This window comes from Sparus aurata, chromosome 6 (assembly GCF_900880675.1).
Source record: "Sparus aurata chromosome 6, fSpaAur1.1, whole genome shotgun sequence".
In the NCBI taxonomy this organism is placed as follows: Eukaryota; Metazoa; Chordata; class Actinopteri; order Spariformes; family Sparidae; genus Sparus; species Sparus aurata.
The window spans coordinates 33152661-33167206 of record NC_044192.1 but is presented as its reverse complement, the minus strand read 5'-3'; the positions used below and the strand labels follow the sequence as shown (position 1 = coordinate 33167206).

The window sequence follows — 14546 nt, the reverse complement described above, 5'->3', positions numbered from 1 at the left end:
CGTTAGAAATGTTTGTATTCAAAAGGATGTGGGAAATGAGTTTGTCACACTGAGATCAACATTTAATTGTCTGACGCACACAACACATATGCTGTATGATGCTGTACCTGTCGGAAGGACCCACTGCTCCTCTTGATGGGGGTGGAGTGGGGGTTCTGTAGCAGCTGCATGGGATAGTCCACGGCTGTGGAAGGTGCATCATTTTCAGTATGAAAAGCATTATCATCGAAAGAAGCTCACACTTGATACAAAAGTACAGAATTAAACGACCCCGCACACCAGTCGGATCACAGAGAGCGAGCGTCGGAGGCTGTGGAACACAACGTTTGGTGACCATTTGCTTCATCTCCACAGTTTACACTTTCACTTTTAATTGTGTTTATTCTGACCTCATGTTCAACACGATAACAATGTATATCCTGTTTATTCATAGAGGTTTATGTGTAAATGTTTGTTTCAGAAAGCAAATACAATTTAAAACATCAACCGGCTGCGACAGTGTCAGCTGTCTGACAGTCTCACATTAAGAGTCTGACTGTCATCATGACAAAATGTGTTCCTGGAGACGCCTATTGTAGTGGGAAAGACTTGGTGCTCCGCCAGGTGTTTAAATGCCAGTCGGTCCGCTGACAGATTTAGTCCACTTGACAGCTTGATTGATATGCAAGATACAGTCAGGAAACTTCACAGGTGTGGAGCTGAGACCAAAATGCAGGCCAGGTTCCAAGATGGGTGAGGCCCATGGATGATATGTTAAACTGAAGCAACCTCGAAGTGAGCCACAACTGTTTGGAAGACACAAATAATAGAGCAATAATTGGGTGAACCGTCCCTCTATCGCGGGCTAACCTCCCACCAGTGGAGCCAGCTGGTTTATCAGTCAGTCCAGAGAAGCCGTTAAATGTGCCCACAGAGAAAAGTCTTCAGAGCTGTTCTTTTCTCTTCTGGCATTTTGTATATTAAACCTATTTTGTTTGTTTTTATTTCATTATATATTTTTTTGTTGCTATAATGGATAGTTACCCCAGTATAAACTGCAGGGCAACATCTTTAATGAGAGACATAACTGTTTGGTTTTTTTTTTTGGCTCTACCCTGTCATCGTATATAATCACATTGCCCAACCCTAACATACGCACAACAGGCCTTGACTTGATAATTCAACTGTGAATTAGGCTACTATTGTCCTCTTTATTAGCGCAAAAGGGAGGACAATAGTGAGTCACACCGGACGCCAAACCCTCTGGAAGTAACGTGTGGAAGTATTTTAGATTGGCATGCAAACACAACATTAGCATGAAAGCAAAAAAGAGTGGGTTGCACTGGAAATGGATGGGAAAAATGTCACTGCCACAATGCGGTTTAGGATGAGGCTTGGATTGCTCTGAAAAAAAATAAAATAAATGTAATTGAACTAATTACATTAAAGATCTCCTTCGTTTGAATTTGATTTCTTTTGAATAATTGCCAACCATGAAGCCTGTTCTGATGTGGAAAATGTTCAACTATAGCGTTAGTGATAGCATGGATATAAATTGCTAAAAATGAGGTGCACTTAGTTTTGACTTCCAGGGAAGCTCCCCATGAAACAGTGTCCGGTTAACACTGAAACTAAATGTACGAAAGCAAACAAACAAAAGACACTAACCGAATCAAACGACGGCTCCTTACTCTGCCACGTCTTCCAGGCAAAGAGGAAAATGTCTGACTGTCGCTGACCTCGCCCACACACCCACGACGTCCATCTACATTTCTTTTACATACAACCGTTGAAAAATTCCGCAGCCCTCACACACACACACACACACGGATGCACGCGCTTCTTGAAATAAAAGAAAGCAAATGAATGGTTATCCTTAACATCCGCCTACGAATGTTTGAAACGCTGGCCTTGTGTCTTTTAGGTTTGAAAAGATAGAGAAGACAAGGTCGCCCGGGAGCACAGCTTTTAAGACTCGTGAAAGCAAAACTGCACAAAGCAGCGGATTCTCTAAGCTGTGCCCTCTAAAGCCTGCTAACTGTACAAGCAAGAATGTGAGAGGTTCCATCAGCCATATTGTTCAGCTCGAGCCTACATTCGTCTCTCCTGTATGGCGCTAAAGTGGGTAAGAAGATGTTTAAGCATGGCGACCAATGGGTCTGTATTGATGGCCACAGCTTTGCAGCACAAAATGTCTGTCCTTCAGAGCACACGTCGGTTTGTTTGAATTAATTTACAACTTTCCTATCGCGTCAAGTCGTGCGAACAAATTGCAATGCCTGCTGCTAAGTGTTTGAATGCTAACGTTAGCTGACGTCCAACCAGTCTATCAAATATGTTGCTCTACCCTGAAATATGGCCCATCAGATTTTCATTGTCCATCGTCTTTTCAGTTGCTGATCAATCAGGAAGTGGTGAAATGACAACAATTCGTCAGATTCCCTACTTTTTTTAATTACTTATGATAGTAGAAGTAATAATAATAATTTCGTTCTGCCATCTACTTCTGCAGTGGTTTGATGGCACCCAGCTGAGGAATGAGCCCAACAACCGTTTTATGCACCAAACTCATAATGTTAACATGACAGTAAATTACACACTAAATTACTTTTCATAGATTTTCTTCATCAGGCCAATTTAGCCCTACTGCCAGTTGTGTGTCACGGGGCAACTTACTGGACTACATCTGTATGGATGGGCACACAGTGCACTGAAGTAAGAACCCCATTTTCTAATCCAGCACTTGTTTTGACTGGAGAATCTGTAGTGTGACAAAAAGATTGGGAATAAATGGCCTCTTGATATTCCCGCGGTCACACCCCTACTGTCTCTGTTCTGTGATGCTGTGTGGCTTTGAGTCTGAATGTCCGGTAAGAGGGTCACCTCTTTTGATCCTCTCCGCTCAATTCTAATTCTGTATAGGACTCCGATTGTCAGTATGTATTGTGTGTTGATTCAAATGTACTGTAATGGCGGCAAGCGTGTCCGCAACCTCTCTGCTAGCTTCGTGACTAACCTGGCTTGCACGGGATCGGCTGCAGCGGCAGAGTCATCTGGGGGTCAGAGGTGACCGGGAGGGGCTGGGTGTTGGGATGGAAAGCCGGGATCATCACGTAGGGCATGTTCACCTGCTGGGACGAGGCAGGACAAATGCACCTTACATACAAGCTCATTGCCTCATTTGGCTGAAACACAGACTTTCTGCACCGTGACATGTGAAAGGTACTCGAGGGCTGACCTGGATCTGCTGCTGGAGCAGGTTGATCTTGTGCTGCTGCTGGATCAGCTGCTGCTGCTGCTTGGCGATCTGAGACACACAAGATACGTTCAATCTCACACGCATCTCACACGTATGTGACGGACAGACAGCGTAGTCAGTGGGCTTCATTCAGGAACTCAACCCACCAACTGTAAGTCACTGCAGAACATATGAATTCTAAATATACATCTAAATATATATGACATTAGCTTTACAGTATGTTGTACAATAACAGCATGGTTCAACTGTTGGGCCAAAAATCTGTTATGTGAAATCTTTAAGTTTCATGTCTCAGGTTCAGAGGTGGCTGTGGCTTTTTGTTTTTGTTTTTTGAGGAGACGTTTTAAAGGGAAACTCCACCAACTTTACACATCAAAGTGCGTTGACAGGTCTTATAGACTTCCACTGCATACGTTTAAAAAGTTCTATAGAACCTGTGATGTCAAAGTGATGTCACCTGCCACAAGGGTATTTTTAGTGTCTAGGAAGTCTTAGTTTCCTAGAAAGGCTAATACTATGGTTTTCAATAGAGCTCAACAGTGAGGTTCCGGAAGTGAAAATGCCATTCATATTCTGCATATAGATTTTGATTATTGGCCATAATGTCGTAACCATCCAAAGCAGACTTACCATGAGTTATCAGATTGTCAAACGATGATATATGATCCTGTAGAAGCCACAAGTCTGTATGATATCGGTCTTGTTTTGAGAAAAACATGTTTTATTCGCGATGTCATGGAGAAGCACAACAGTGTTTCCTCTACATTCATTTAGGAGTGGCGGCCCGGCCATTCTAGCTGCCGCTCCTTCAAATGTCTTCTTTTTTTTTCTTTTTTTTTTAAATTGTCGCAAATACACCACCGCCGCCATCATATCTCCACCTTCACAGCAGAGTCCTGCACTGGGTCGGGTGTTGCGAGTGCTGAGATAAACAAGATAACTATCTTGCTCAGTATCAACTCTTTGGAGTAGATCCCCTCGCCCTCCCTCAATAACTTACCGGTGCCATTGACGTTAATTACTCGCGAGAGGGCAGCCTTGAAAGTGACATCACGGCAAGCACCCAGGCACCATGTAAGAGTCAGAGGAGTGTCATCTTGAAAATAGGGCAACGACTCACCGGAGAAAAGGTAGACGTATTAGCTTAAATTCAATAGACATTCGCAAAATATTGATGGCCAGCTAAGGTTACGTAACATATCGGTAGCTTAATTAATTGGGCCCGGTGCCAACTCAACTCAGTGTCGCTAACGTGAGTAAACTAATTGATAGCATTAAGCGAATATATACACGCCGTGATGTAACTGCTGACTGCATTTCTTAGATGAGCTTGTTCAAATATTTCTCAAAACCCAGAAAAATTCATTGTTCTGAGCCTGGGTGCAATCTTTTCCACTGATTCTAGAGCCCCATCAAGAAATTATTTATTGTTTTATTTTTTATTTTATTTTATTGTTGTATTTTTGTTATTATTTTTCATTTTTACATTCAGCCTTTAAAAAGCCCTTTTCCATGCCAGCCATTCAATAAAAAGGGGGATTATGCTGGGCATAAAAGTAAAATCTGCAGTCAAGTGTCATTTGTTTACACGGCTCCCCGGAGAGCCTGCCCCCGCTGCTGAAAAAAATCCTAGAGGAAACACTGTACTACACTACCCACAATCCTATAGTGTAACAGCGACGTATCCGATTGGTGGAGCTCGCTGTTACCATGGAAATGTTTACCAAACCCGCGAATTTCATGTTCGCTAGTTACTGCTAACACTGAACTCTACGATCGTTTACCACGGAGCGACCATGATTTCACTTTCTGACCTACTGCGTTCATTTAGTGATGAGGAGAAGAGTTCATTAAGGGTTCAGCGGAACAGGAAATTTGCGGGTTTGGTAAACATTTACATGGTATCAGCGAGCTCCACCAATCAGAGACGCCGCTGATACATTCGCAATGGTTCATGGGATGAGTAGTTGCTTTACTCTTAAGATAATTATGTACACAGTCTTGTACCTTTGCTTTTTTCTCCGTTTTCCAACATTTTGTTTGCACCGAATTAAATGTTTTATGGTCACGATTCATCTGCTAGCTGATTGGCTTGGTTCCAGGCCTAAAACTCTTTATATAAGGATTTTATGAAACGTCAATGGAGTAAATGAATGGCAAATTCACTTCTGGAACCGGAGCCGTTAAAAAAGTGGGCGGTCACTGTTGAGCTCCATTGACAGCGCGCTGACACACTACTCTTTTGAAGTGACATCATGTGGGTATGTTTTCATAAAGTTATGGTATGCTTGGAATCTCTGAGTGCTACCTGTTCCTGCTGTTGGCGAGCCAGCTCCATCTGCTGCTGCTGTTTCTCTAGCAGCAAGGCGGCCATGTTCCTCTGCTCAGAGTGGGCCCCCAGCAGCTGCTCCCTCAGACCGCTCAGCTGGTTGATCATCATCAACAACTGGAGCTCCTTCTCTGCCAGAGCCTCTGGGGTCCCTGCAGGGGTCAGAGGGGCAGGGTTCTCAAAAAAACTGCTCGAGAACAGGCCGTATATTTCAGAGTGAACTGTGTCATGACCAGTGTTGGATGGAATGGGATCTCTATAAAGTTTTACATTTTACAATTAATATTACAGTTTCAGAGCAGCTATAGTTCATATCTTTAGAATATCAATGCATGATGTGACAATGTGGAAACAATGTGAAAGATGTGGCTTGTGAGTTAGCTCATTTTCTAACAGTTCAGCTGCAGCTCTACTGTTTTGGTTCACTCTCAGCGCTCTCCTAGCATTGTTTCGACCACATCATTATTGTTGGAGAAAAAGCTAAAAAAAAAAACTTGTACACTACCTGCTCAGCACCAAAATATAGAGACGCAGTCAGTTACTAGCTTTTGAAAATAGTGGCACTTTTAGCAGCTAATAAAAGGCAAATATTTTTAATTCCTATGATCTGGTGGAGACCAAAAATGGAGCTAAAAGAGAGTGAATATTGTACACCCACCAGGCGGTCAGAAACAATAATGTTGTTCTGCTAACTGTTAATGTGTAAAAAAAAAATTAAAAATTCACCAAAACAACTTAAAAGGTGATTGAGTGTTTTTGTTTACAACCGGTTTATGCTGCCAAGTGGCAAAAAATATGTGCAGGTACAGTTTTTTCTTCACGTTCTTTTACTTTTGTTATGTCAACCCTACATACTGTATGGTACATTGATAACAATTTTAAAAATACTTTTTTTAACTATTTTTTTTACTTATATTACAGACATGGTTTCATACATAAATTGAGTCAGGGTCGGTCACGTCAATTGACATGGTGCATCTAAGTTCTTTTAGTGAAATTATTATCGTTATCATTATTATTACTATAAAATCAAATAAATATAGAGTAAAAATAAGTTGTACCTGATATTAGGGCGTAAAAAACAGAATGTCTGTCAAGTTCAGGTTCGGACAGAAAAATGCGGCCCGGCATTATTGCTGTTCTTGACGTTGTTGTTATGTATTTTTCATCCCTTGCTAAAAGTGCATACAAGAACAACAAATACACAGTAAAATGACAACGATCAAAAATGCTGAGATGCTCAGATAAAAGCAAAAGCACATATGGGTCTAATAAGCGGACAGACACGATGACCTTGTCCCTGTGAACATTAGTATGCGATTATATATATATATATATATGTAATTTGACTGGGCAAGTCTTTCCTCCCGATTCTGTCTCTCCAGATGTGTCTTTTTGTTTCTTTGTTTGTGTTCCAACTCTCTCTGATGTTAGAAGGAAAACAAGGAACCAACAATTTTGACAGCAAAAACATACATACGCGTACCAAATTACTGCACGCAGCCGGGAACTGTTTTTGAAACGCGTACCAAGTGTAATAGAACACTTTTAAGTTAACAAAGAAAATGATCATCATGGCAAAGGCATACATGGGGCAGTAGCAGTAGCGTAATAGTTATGTGTTAGACATGCTGGTATATACAGTAAGTGGTGTATAAATGGTATAAAGGTGTTGGTAGTGTCTGAGAGCTGACCTTTCAGTTGTCCTGCCCCCACTGTGCTTTTATCCAGAAGTTTCTCCTTCCAGTCAGCATTCAGCAGCTTCTCAATGGTGGGCATTACTGTTAACAGAACACAACAGGTACTCAGCAGAACCGCACTGGGCTGCACTAGATGGCGTGAAAAATATTTCTGTCAAATAAAATCCATCTGACACCAAACTACTTTCGCAGCCTCTCCTCTGCCTTCCTAATGGCATTGATTGAAGAAGACATTTGAGGTGCCGAAGGGCAGAGGTTGTTTGTGCGTCTGGGAGAAGTTTTGAGTGTTTGAGTGAATCAATATTTGGACAGAGAACAATCCAAGGTCAGCTTGTGGAGAGAACTTGAGAAAAATGTTAAGGCGAAGAGTGCAGGCTGGTGAAAGACTTGAGGGCAGGGAGAGTCTCGGGAGCAGCTCGGAGAGCAGCCTTTCACTCCGCATGTGAGTGTTGAACAAAATGAGACAAAAAAAATATAAGACCCCGATCCCCCCGAACCCATTCAGAAACCAAAACAACAGCCTCGCTTCGCCCAGACAAACCGTCACTTCTATGCATCGATTTTCAGCAGACTGCATTGTTTAACGCTCAATAGCAGCAGAACGCAGTGCACTTAAACACCTAAGATATGGAGTCGTCAAAGTCTGGCCAGTGAGAAAATTGTATGGACGCGTGTTTGTAAGAGAGAAAGACTTCCATAGAAGGAAATAAAACGGGAGCAGAGAGCAGGCGGGCTGTTAGAGGTGCACTGACACTGATGTTGTAAATCCAACATTAGACGAAGAATGGTGAATACTTCTTCAGAAATACAAGTTCATTTAAAGTCTCATGCTACTGAGCGATACAGAAGCAGCCTGTTCAAAGGCCTTAAACAGTGAGTCACCTGCGGTTTTCATTCGTTTGATCAAATGTGTGCATATCAAATATTAAAGGAGCCCTGTGGAGTTTTTGTCCTCAAGCACCTCAAGCGGTTTAAATGTTCGTTTCGTGAACGTGCTCGGGACAAACCTTTTCACACTGCAGGCTGGCAAACATGGATGCAAAGACGCAGGTTTCAAACTTCATTACTTTATTTGAAAAAAATAACTCTGTAAATGTTTTATAAGGAAGGAAACTGATGGGGTGGTTTCGTTGGGCCTCCAAAGATTCACACAGTGTGTTGTGGTCAGAATCACTGAGTGTAAACAGAACTTCTGTTTGTTTACCAGAAAGCTCCACAGGGTGCCTTTAGTGAGACAATGTGCAGTACTGTAGGTCATCCAACTTTTGCTTCCCCGAGTGGTGGTTCCCTTACTGATTCAATGCTTGTTAGAATGCCAATTATGATAAAGTTTTGCAGGTATCCGGTCGTAAATATCGTATTGGTCATAATATTCAGCCAAGCGTACTACGTTTGCGTGCGAGGGTGCAGCACCCCTGAGCTCTCCCAGACAACCAACCTGTCCTCATCAGAAAAAAAAGGCCATAGGTTGACTCCGACAGAAACTTACTGTTACTTTATACGTTTCTTGTTGGGCAACAACCTCGAGAAGCTGTGGTAATTATTGTGACTGCATAAAGAGGAAGTCAGGCGAAGTGATACGAAGGGCAAAAAGTCTGCGCGGGTTCAAACAAATACAGGACTTTCGATCAGGAGACTGCTGTGTCAAACCAGACGTCAACAGTGAGTTCTTTTCTTTTTAAAACTGGCAAAATTCTTTCGAGCGTCACAACCCCAGTAAAATAACATCCGGTCTAATTTAACTTGTGTCTATAATGTAAGTTTCTTTATAACTGAGGTTACAGAAGTAACGCAGAGATTTTAATCCAAACCACAATGTTTTTTTTCCCCAAACCTAACCAAGCAGTTTCATGCCTGACCCTAATCAAACTGTTATGACGAATATGACGTCATAAATTGATGAAGTGGCTCTTAATGGATTCTTAAAAAAGTATGTTTAACTCAGCTCTGGAAAAAGACCTCATGTGCTAAGATTCTGTCGAAAGGCAAGGCTAGATGAAACAGAATTAACATTCTTCTTCTAAATATCAGGAGCTTTGCTTTTAACAAAAGAGTTTTCAGTTTTGAATAACACCAAAGTGCAGGTCATTAAATGATCAATACTAGGACTGCTTCTCTTGTCAGTCTGAGCACAATTACTTGGCAGCAGTATCATAACTAGTCCTGACACTGTGGAGCACAGGGACCATATTAAGAGCTCAGACAGACCTTCCTTGAAGTTAGACGGTCCCTCTGGTCTGTCATGTGTCCTGGCCTCCTTCAGTCCCATGGGGCTTTGCCTGTGAGTCAGCTCCTTACCTGGAGAGCCCTCCTGTCAGGACACAGAAAGACACCATCAGCCGACGAAGCGACAGCGCAGGAGAAGGAAAAGCAGGTTTTACTTTGACATATCAGTCTGTGACACTCACTACACCTCCTTCAAAGCCTGCCGACAACCTGCCTGTCATGCCTTTTGTGATATCCTTACCGAAGGTGAGCAGGACAGTGGTGGTGTCAATTGCCGCGCCTCCAGTTGATGATTTCCTGACCAATCACGTGAGGGAGACGTCTTAGGAGGTTCGGCACTGGTAATGACTCTGCCTCCTCCGGCGGACTCGTCCTGCTCCACTTTGACACCAACACCCATGCTGACATCCCCGCCGGAGAGGAGGTGCAGCGCTGGAGGGCTGGGCTCAACCATTCTGTTAAAAGACAAACGCAGCCTTTAAATCCAAATGTCATCTGGGTGTGGTGAGGTTTGGGCACTTGCCAACTTTTATTTAGTAGTTGATATCATTACAGCAAAGATCAAGATACAAACAAGTTCAGGTATGAATTTTTCATGAGGCTACTGTTGTCTGATTGTTCATCCCACTGACATAATGATAATGCGGGGTCAGTCTGCATGTGTTCATCTCTACGTTTCAAGTCAGGGTGAAATGAGGCTCCCTGCAACATGAATAAGTTAAAACAACTTTTGGAAAAGAGCTGGTTGACTCCTCCAGCCAAATAACACGATACCACAGACAGGCTAGCAGCTCTGTAGGGCTGTACATGGAAGCAGCGGTGCTTTAAGCTAAATGCTATCAGCATACTAATGCTGAGGATGACAATCCAAATATTTTTGCAGGTTTAATGTTTACCAAGGTCACCATCAGTTAAGCATATTAGCTTGCTAACATTTACTGATTAGCACTAAATACATAGTAGAGCTGAGGCTGATGGGAATGTCATTAGTTTTGAAGGTATTTGGTCATAAATGCAAGTACAGGAAAAATTGAAATTTGTGTCCTGATACGAGCTAAATGAAAAGTCAGGGGATTTAAGTTATTCATCCTCTGGAGACAATGTAGTGTTAGTAAAAACTTTGGTCCACCAGAGGCAGTAAAGGAAAATTGGGGGGCATTGAATATCTGTAGTATAATTCATAGCACATAGTTGTTATGATGTTTCACTCTGATCCACAAAGGTGAATCCTCATGGTAAGGATCCCTAAAGTCAGTAGGATCCTTCTTCAGAGGACTATGAATGACATACAAATCTTATATCAACTCAACCAATAGTTGTTGAGATACTTCAGTCAGGACAAAAGTCAACTGACAGACCGGCATCCTTTGAGCAAAACGGTTAGCAAAGCTAAAACAAAATATCATGTGCATACATGTCCTTAAAGGACGAGTTCACCCAAAAATGAAAATTCAGTCATTGTGGTGGTTAGAATAACATGAACCATTATAATTTCATATTTCAATACCACATTATAATTTCAGCCCTGTTGCTCAACCAACTCAATTTTCTTTTTCAATCAGTGATTCATTCCAATCAGTTTCAGCTTTGCTGTTCTTTTGGCCGATGACAAGCGGCCATCAATAAAAGAAATTAACCTCCAAAGCGTCCCAATTAACTTTCAGTGTTTATAATGGTGATTCCAATGATGGATGCCACCGTTACCCCTCACAGTGGACCCTTGTGCTGAGGTGATGCAGATCAGTTTATGAAAATATGGTCTGAAGCCTCTTCACATGGGGGGTCTCTGGGCCCTGGTGTGTGTCTTTCAGGGTCTGTTTGATGATAATAATTGAGAACTGCTGTTTTATGTCACTGCTGAAGTCAAGGTCAAGGGTTAGATGGTGGTTGTTCTACCGCCAACTAAAGTCATGGCCTAGGCCTATTGTCTGAGAGAGTGAGTGTGTGTGTGTGTGTGTGTGTGTGTGTGTGTGTGTGTGTGTGTGTGTGTATGTGTGTGTGAGTGAGTGAGTGTGAGTGTGACAGTGAATAATAGGGGGTTATAGGGGAGGGAGACAGACAACGACTCAGTGAGGGAGACAAGCAAGAGAAAAGAAGGGAGGACAGGTTGAGTGAGAGAGGTTTGAACCACAGTGAACCTGAACATATCAACTCAGGCTTGTGTGTATATGTTTGTGTTTGCGTGCGTGCATGTGTGCGTGCATGTGTGTGTGTGTGTGTTATTTCCCCGCTCTGCAGCGGGAGGAAAGAAAAACACAGCAGACAGCAGAACAAAACAAACAGAACACACAAGGGCAAAAAGTGCACATATATATTAAGAGGCAGAAAAAAAGCCATTGTTGGAGCCAGGGAACAAAGGAAGCCGGGACAATGGGGGAGAGGCTGACAAAAGCCGCCGGCCGCAGGAAACAGGCCGGATAACAATGCCAGCGGAATGTGCCGACCAACTCGGGAACACAGCAAAAAAATGCGGAGCGCCACCGTTCTGCGGAAAGCATAATAATGATTAGAGCCCCCCCCCCCTCCACTTCACCCAGCTCTCCCAGCCTGCATACTGTGATTCTGAACAAAGCCACCTGTCTGCCAGGGTCCAAGGCTCCAAACCTCAGTGATGTATATGTGTGTGAGTGTGTGTGTGTGTGTGTGTGAGAGAGAGTTTAAAGCCACACTGATGCAATACAGTGAGGCTAAAACAGTAAAGGCCACCTCATCGTCCACGAAGTGAGAGGCAACCACTCGGCCTCTGTAGTCGTGTGGTCGCCGCTGGAAACCTTCTCCACGCAGGAAGTCATGAATCGACCAATCGATACGACGCAACACAAAAAAAGGTGTCCTCATAACCAGAGTGAGAGCAGCTCCGGCAGGGGAATTTAGAGCGAAGCTGCCGCGAGTCACACGAGTCAACGCACTGACCGACTGTATTTGCGAGGTGACAGCGCGACACAGTCGGCCCATTGTTCTTCTGCCCTGAAAACCTTCTCAGAATTAAAAGGTGCAGCGCTTTCTTGCAAGTTAAAAGGTTATGTTTACATTCTTTGTTTCTCCACAAACTGCATTGTGGGTATCCTTGAGGCCCAACAAACATGTTCAGTGAATTTCCTTCCTCAGATGCAAAGCCGATTGTTTACATCCATGTTTGCTAGCGAGAACCGGTTCTTCCCGCCGTTAGCCTTCATGTCGTCTCCATACCCATTCCCTTTGTGTACAATTGCTTCATACCTAATTGCTTACTTTAATGCTATTATACTCTGTTTGTCATACTGCTTGTTTTTTTATTTTATTTCATATTTTATTTATACTTTAGATTTACTTATTTGACTATTTCTGTTGTGGAGAAACATCCTGAACCTTGAATCAGTGAAACAGCATCAACCTTTTACCAGGAATCACATCACCCATGTGTGCCCATGCCCATGTTCCTCGTGCGCTCTGCTAGGAAGCACACGAGGACAAAGCAAGCTGTCCCATACGTAAAGTCCCCCATCCAGCCTACTTACTGCTGCTGCATGCTACAACCACATCAAACACTGCAACTGTTGCGTTCTTGACAACATGAAGTGCAAAGGAACGCGACTGGAAGTTCTAGTTCCTACTTGAGAACTCGACTTCACAAGGCAGCAGTTGTCTGATGTCACACAACAATGGCAGCGCCAACGGGGAGGGTGAATGATTTATTTCGACATCTTATTTTGACGGGATACATAAAGGGCCAATGCATGGAATATTCAGATACTTATTATATCTAGAACATGTAAAGTATAGAAATGCAACAAAACTGCATCTCTTACCTCGTGCCGTTTTCACTCCTCTGGTCCGTTTACACATGCAGTGCTGAGGGTTCGCGTGTGTGTGCACTTGCATTAGAGTTTCATGTTAACGTTAGGTGTCGTGCCCATGGAAAACACTTGGAGGTTGGACATTTTAACAAGGAAATTCCGACCACTGACTGGAATGCAGCATTAGTACTGCTATTTGTGTCTCTTTTTGTCAGAAAAGGTCTGTTAGACAAGCCATAACAATTATTGTGGCTAAATGGAGGCAAACCTTCTTTAATATCTCCGAATGTGTTAAGAAGTTTTAGGAAATGCTCAAAGTCAATGAGCAGGGCTGCAAACTACCCCATCTGGTTATTTGAGTGGTTTGTCATTTGATTTTCTTCTGTGCCGTAATGGCAGAACACACACATAAAATAAAGAACTTCATGTACAACACTCGCCGAATTGGCAACAAAGCTGAAATAATTAAGAATTTGTCATAGAGAGCGTCTCTTAACATTTATAAAGTTTCTCCAAACTCAACAGCTGGGGAGTCTGAGGAATTCCTTTCCCTCCTCATCTCCTTCACCCGTTCACTGAGGAGTTGCCGCACCTGCCTTGAGCTGCACAATGTCGGTTTTCGAGTTTGCCGTCTGCTGAAGTGCAAAATGTTCTCGAGCTATGACACACAAATGTGGCCTTCAAAACAACAGACAAAAAACGAATGCCACTGAATCCGAATCTGAATTCACTGGATCTTAATATTAGTTAAATACTTCATATATTTAAATCAAAAACACAATATCTATGCAAATATTTTTGCTCCAAATAGGACAAAATGGAAAAAAGTATCTGCAAAGTTGCGGATGAAATAAAATAAAAGCTTCTCTTTCTTTAGCATGCTAACTCGCAGATATCTCCGCAACACAATACATAGAGCTCGGTTAATTACTCGGTAGTTATTTCTTCACAGTCTGTAGTTAAGGTTTGAGTGCTTTCAGCTAAAATTCTTCCATACTGCACCTTTTAATTGAGAGATGAGGTATTTGTAAGACTATAAAACAGTGTGATCATGCCATCACCATTACAGATTCCACTACGACAGAATTGTCACCTTATAGAAAAATCAACCTCACAGTCAAACTTGTGCACTCGGCTCTCTCCACCTGTTACCCTGCTCGCTGCCTTCTGCTGTGCACCAGCTGTGCACCTTTACCGATGAGCAGAGAATGCCTCGTGCTTGGCGGAGTTTGGCACGGTGTTCTCATAAAACAACCACCAGTGTTGTGCCAAATGCA

The 14546-nt window shown here is 42.7% G+C and overlaps 1 protein-coding gene across 7 annotated transcripts in view; it reads right to left on the bottom strand.

Moving 5' to 3' along the window:
• Positions 1 to 14546, bottom strand: part of sox13 (SRY-box transcription factor 13) — a 47163-nt gene that overhangs the window by 8726 nt on the left and 23891 nt on the right. For 3 of the 7 annotated variants that reach the window (XM_030421364.1, XM_030421362.1, XM_030421365.1), the window contains exons 2-9: positions 9735 to 9948; positions 9476 to 9578; positions 7262 to 7348; positions 6629 to 6742; positions 5547 to 5719; positions 3218 to 3286; positions 2996 to 3110; positions 108 to 184 (exon numbers count right to left, since the gene is read on the bottom strand). In XM_030421364.1, the coding sequence (XP_030277224.1) occupies positions 108 to 184; positions 2996 to 3110; positions 3218 to 3286; positions 5547 to 5719; positions 6629 to 6742; positions 7262 to 7348; positions 9476 to 9578; positions 9735 to 9947 (951 nt within the window). In that variant the 5' untranslated portion in view covers position 9948. The remainder of the gene's footprint in view (positions 1 to 107; positions 185 to 2995; positions 3111 to 3217; positions 3287 to 5546; positions 5720 to 6628; positions 6743 to 7261; positions 7349 to 9475; positions 9579 to 9734; positions 9949 to 14546) is intronic. The other 4 variants (XM_030421366.1, XM_030421367.1, XM_030421363.1 and 1 more) reach the window with 3 other exon arrangements.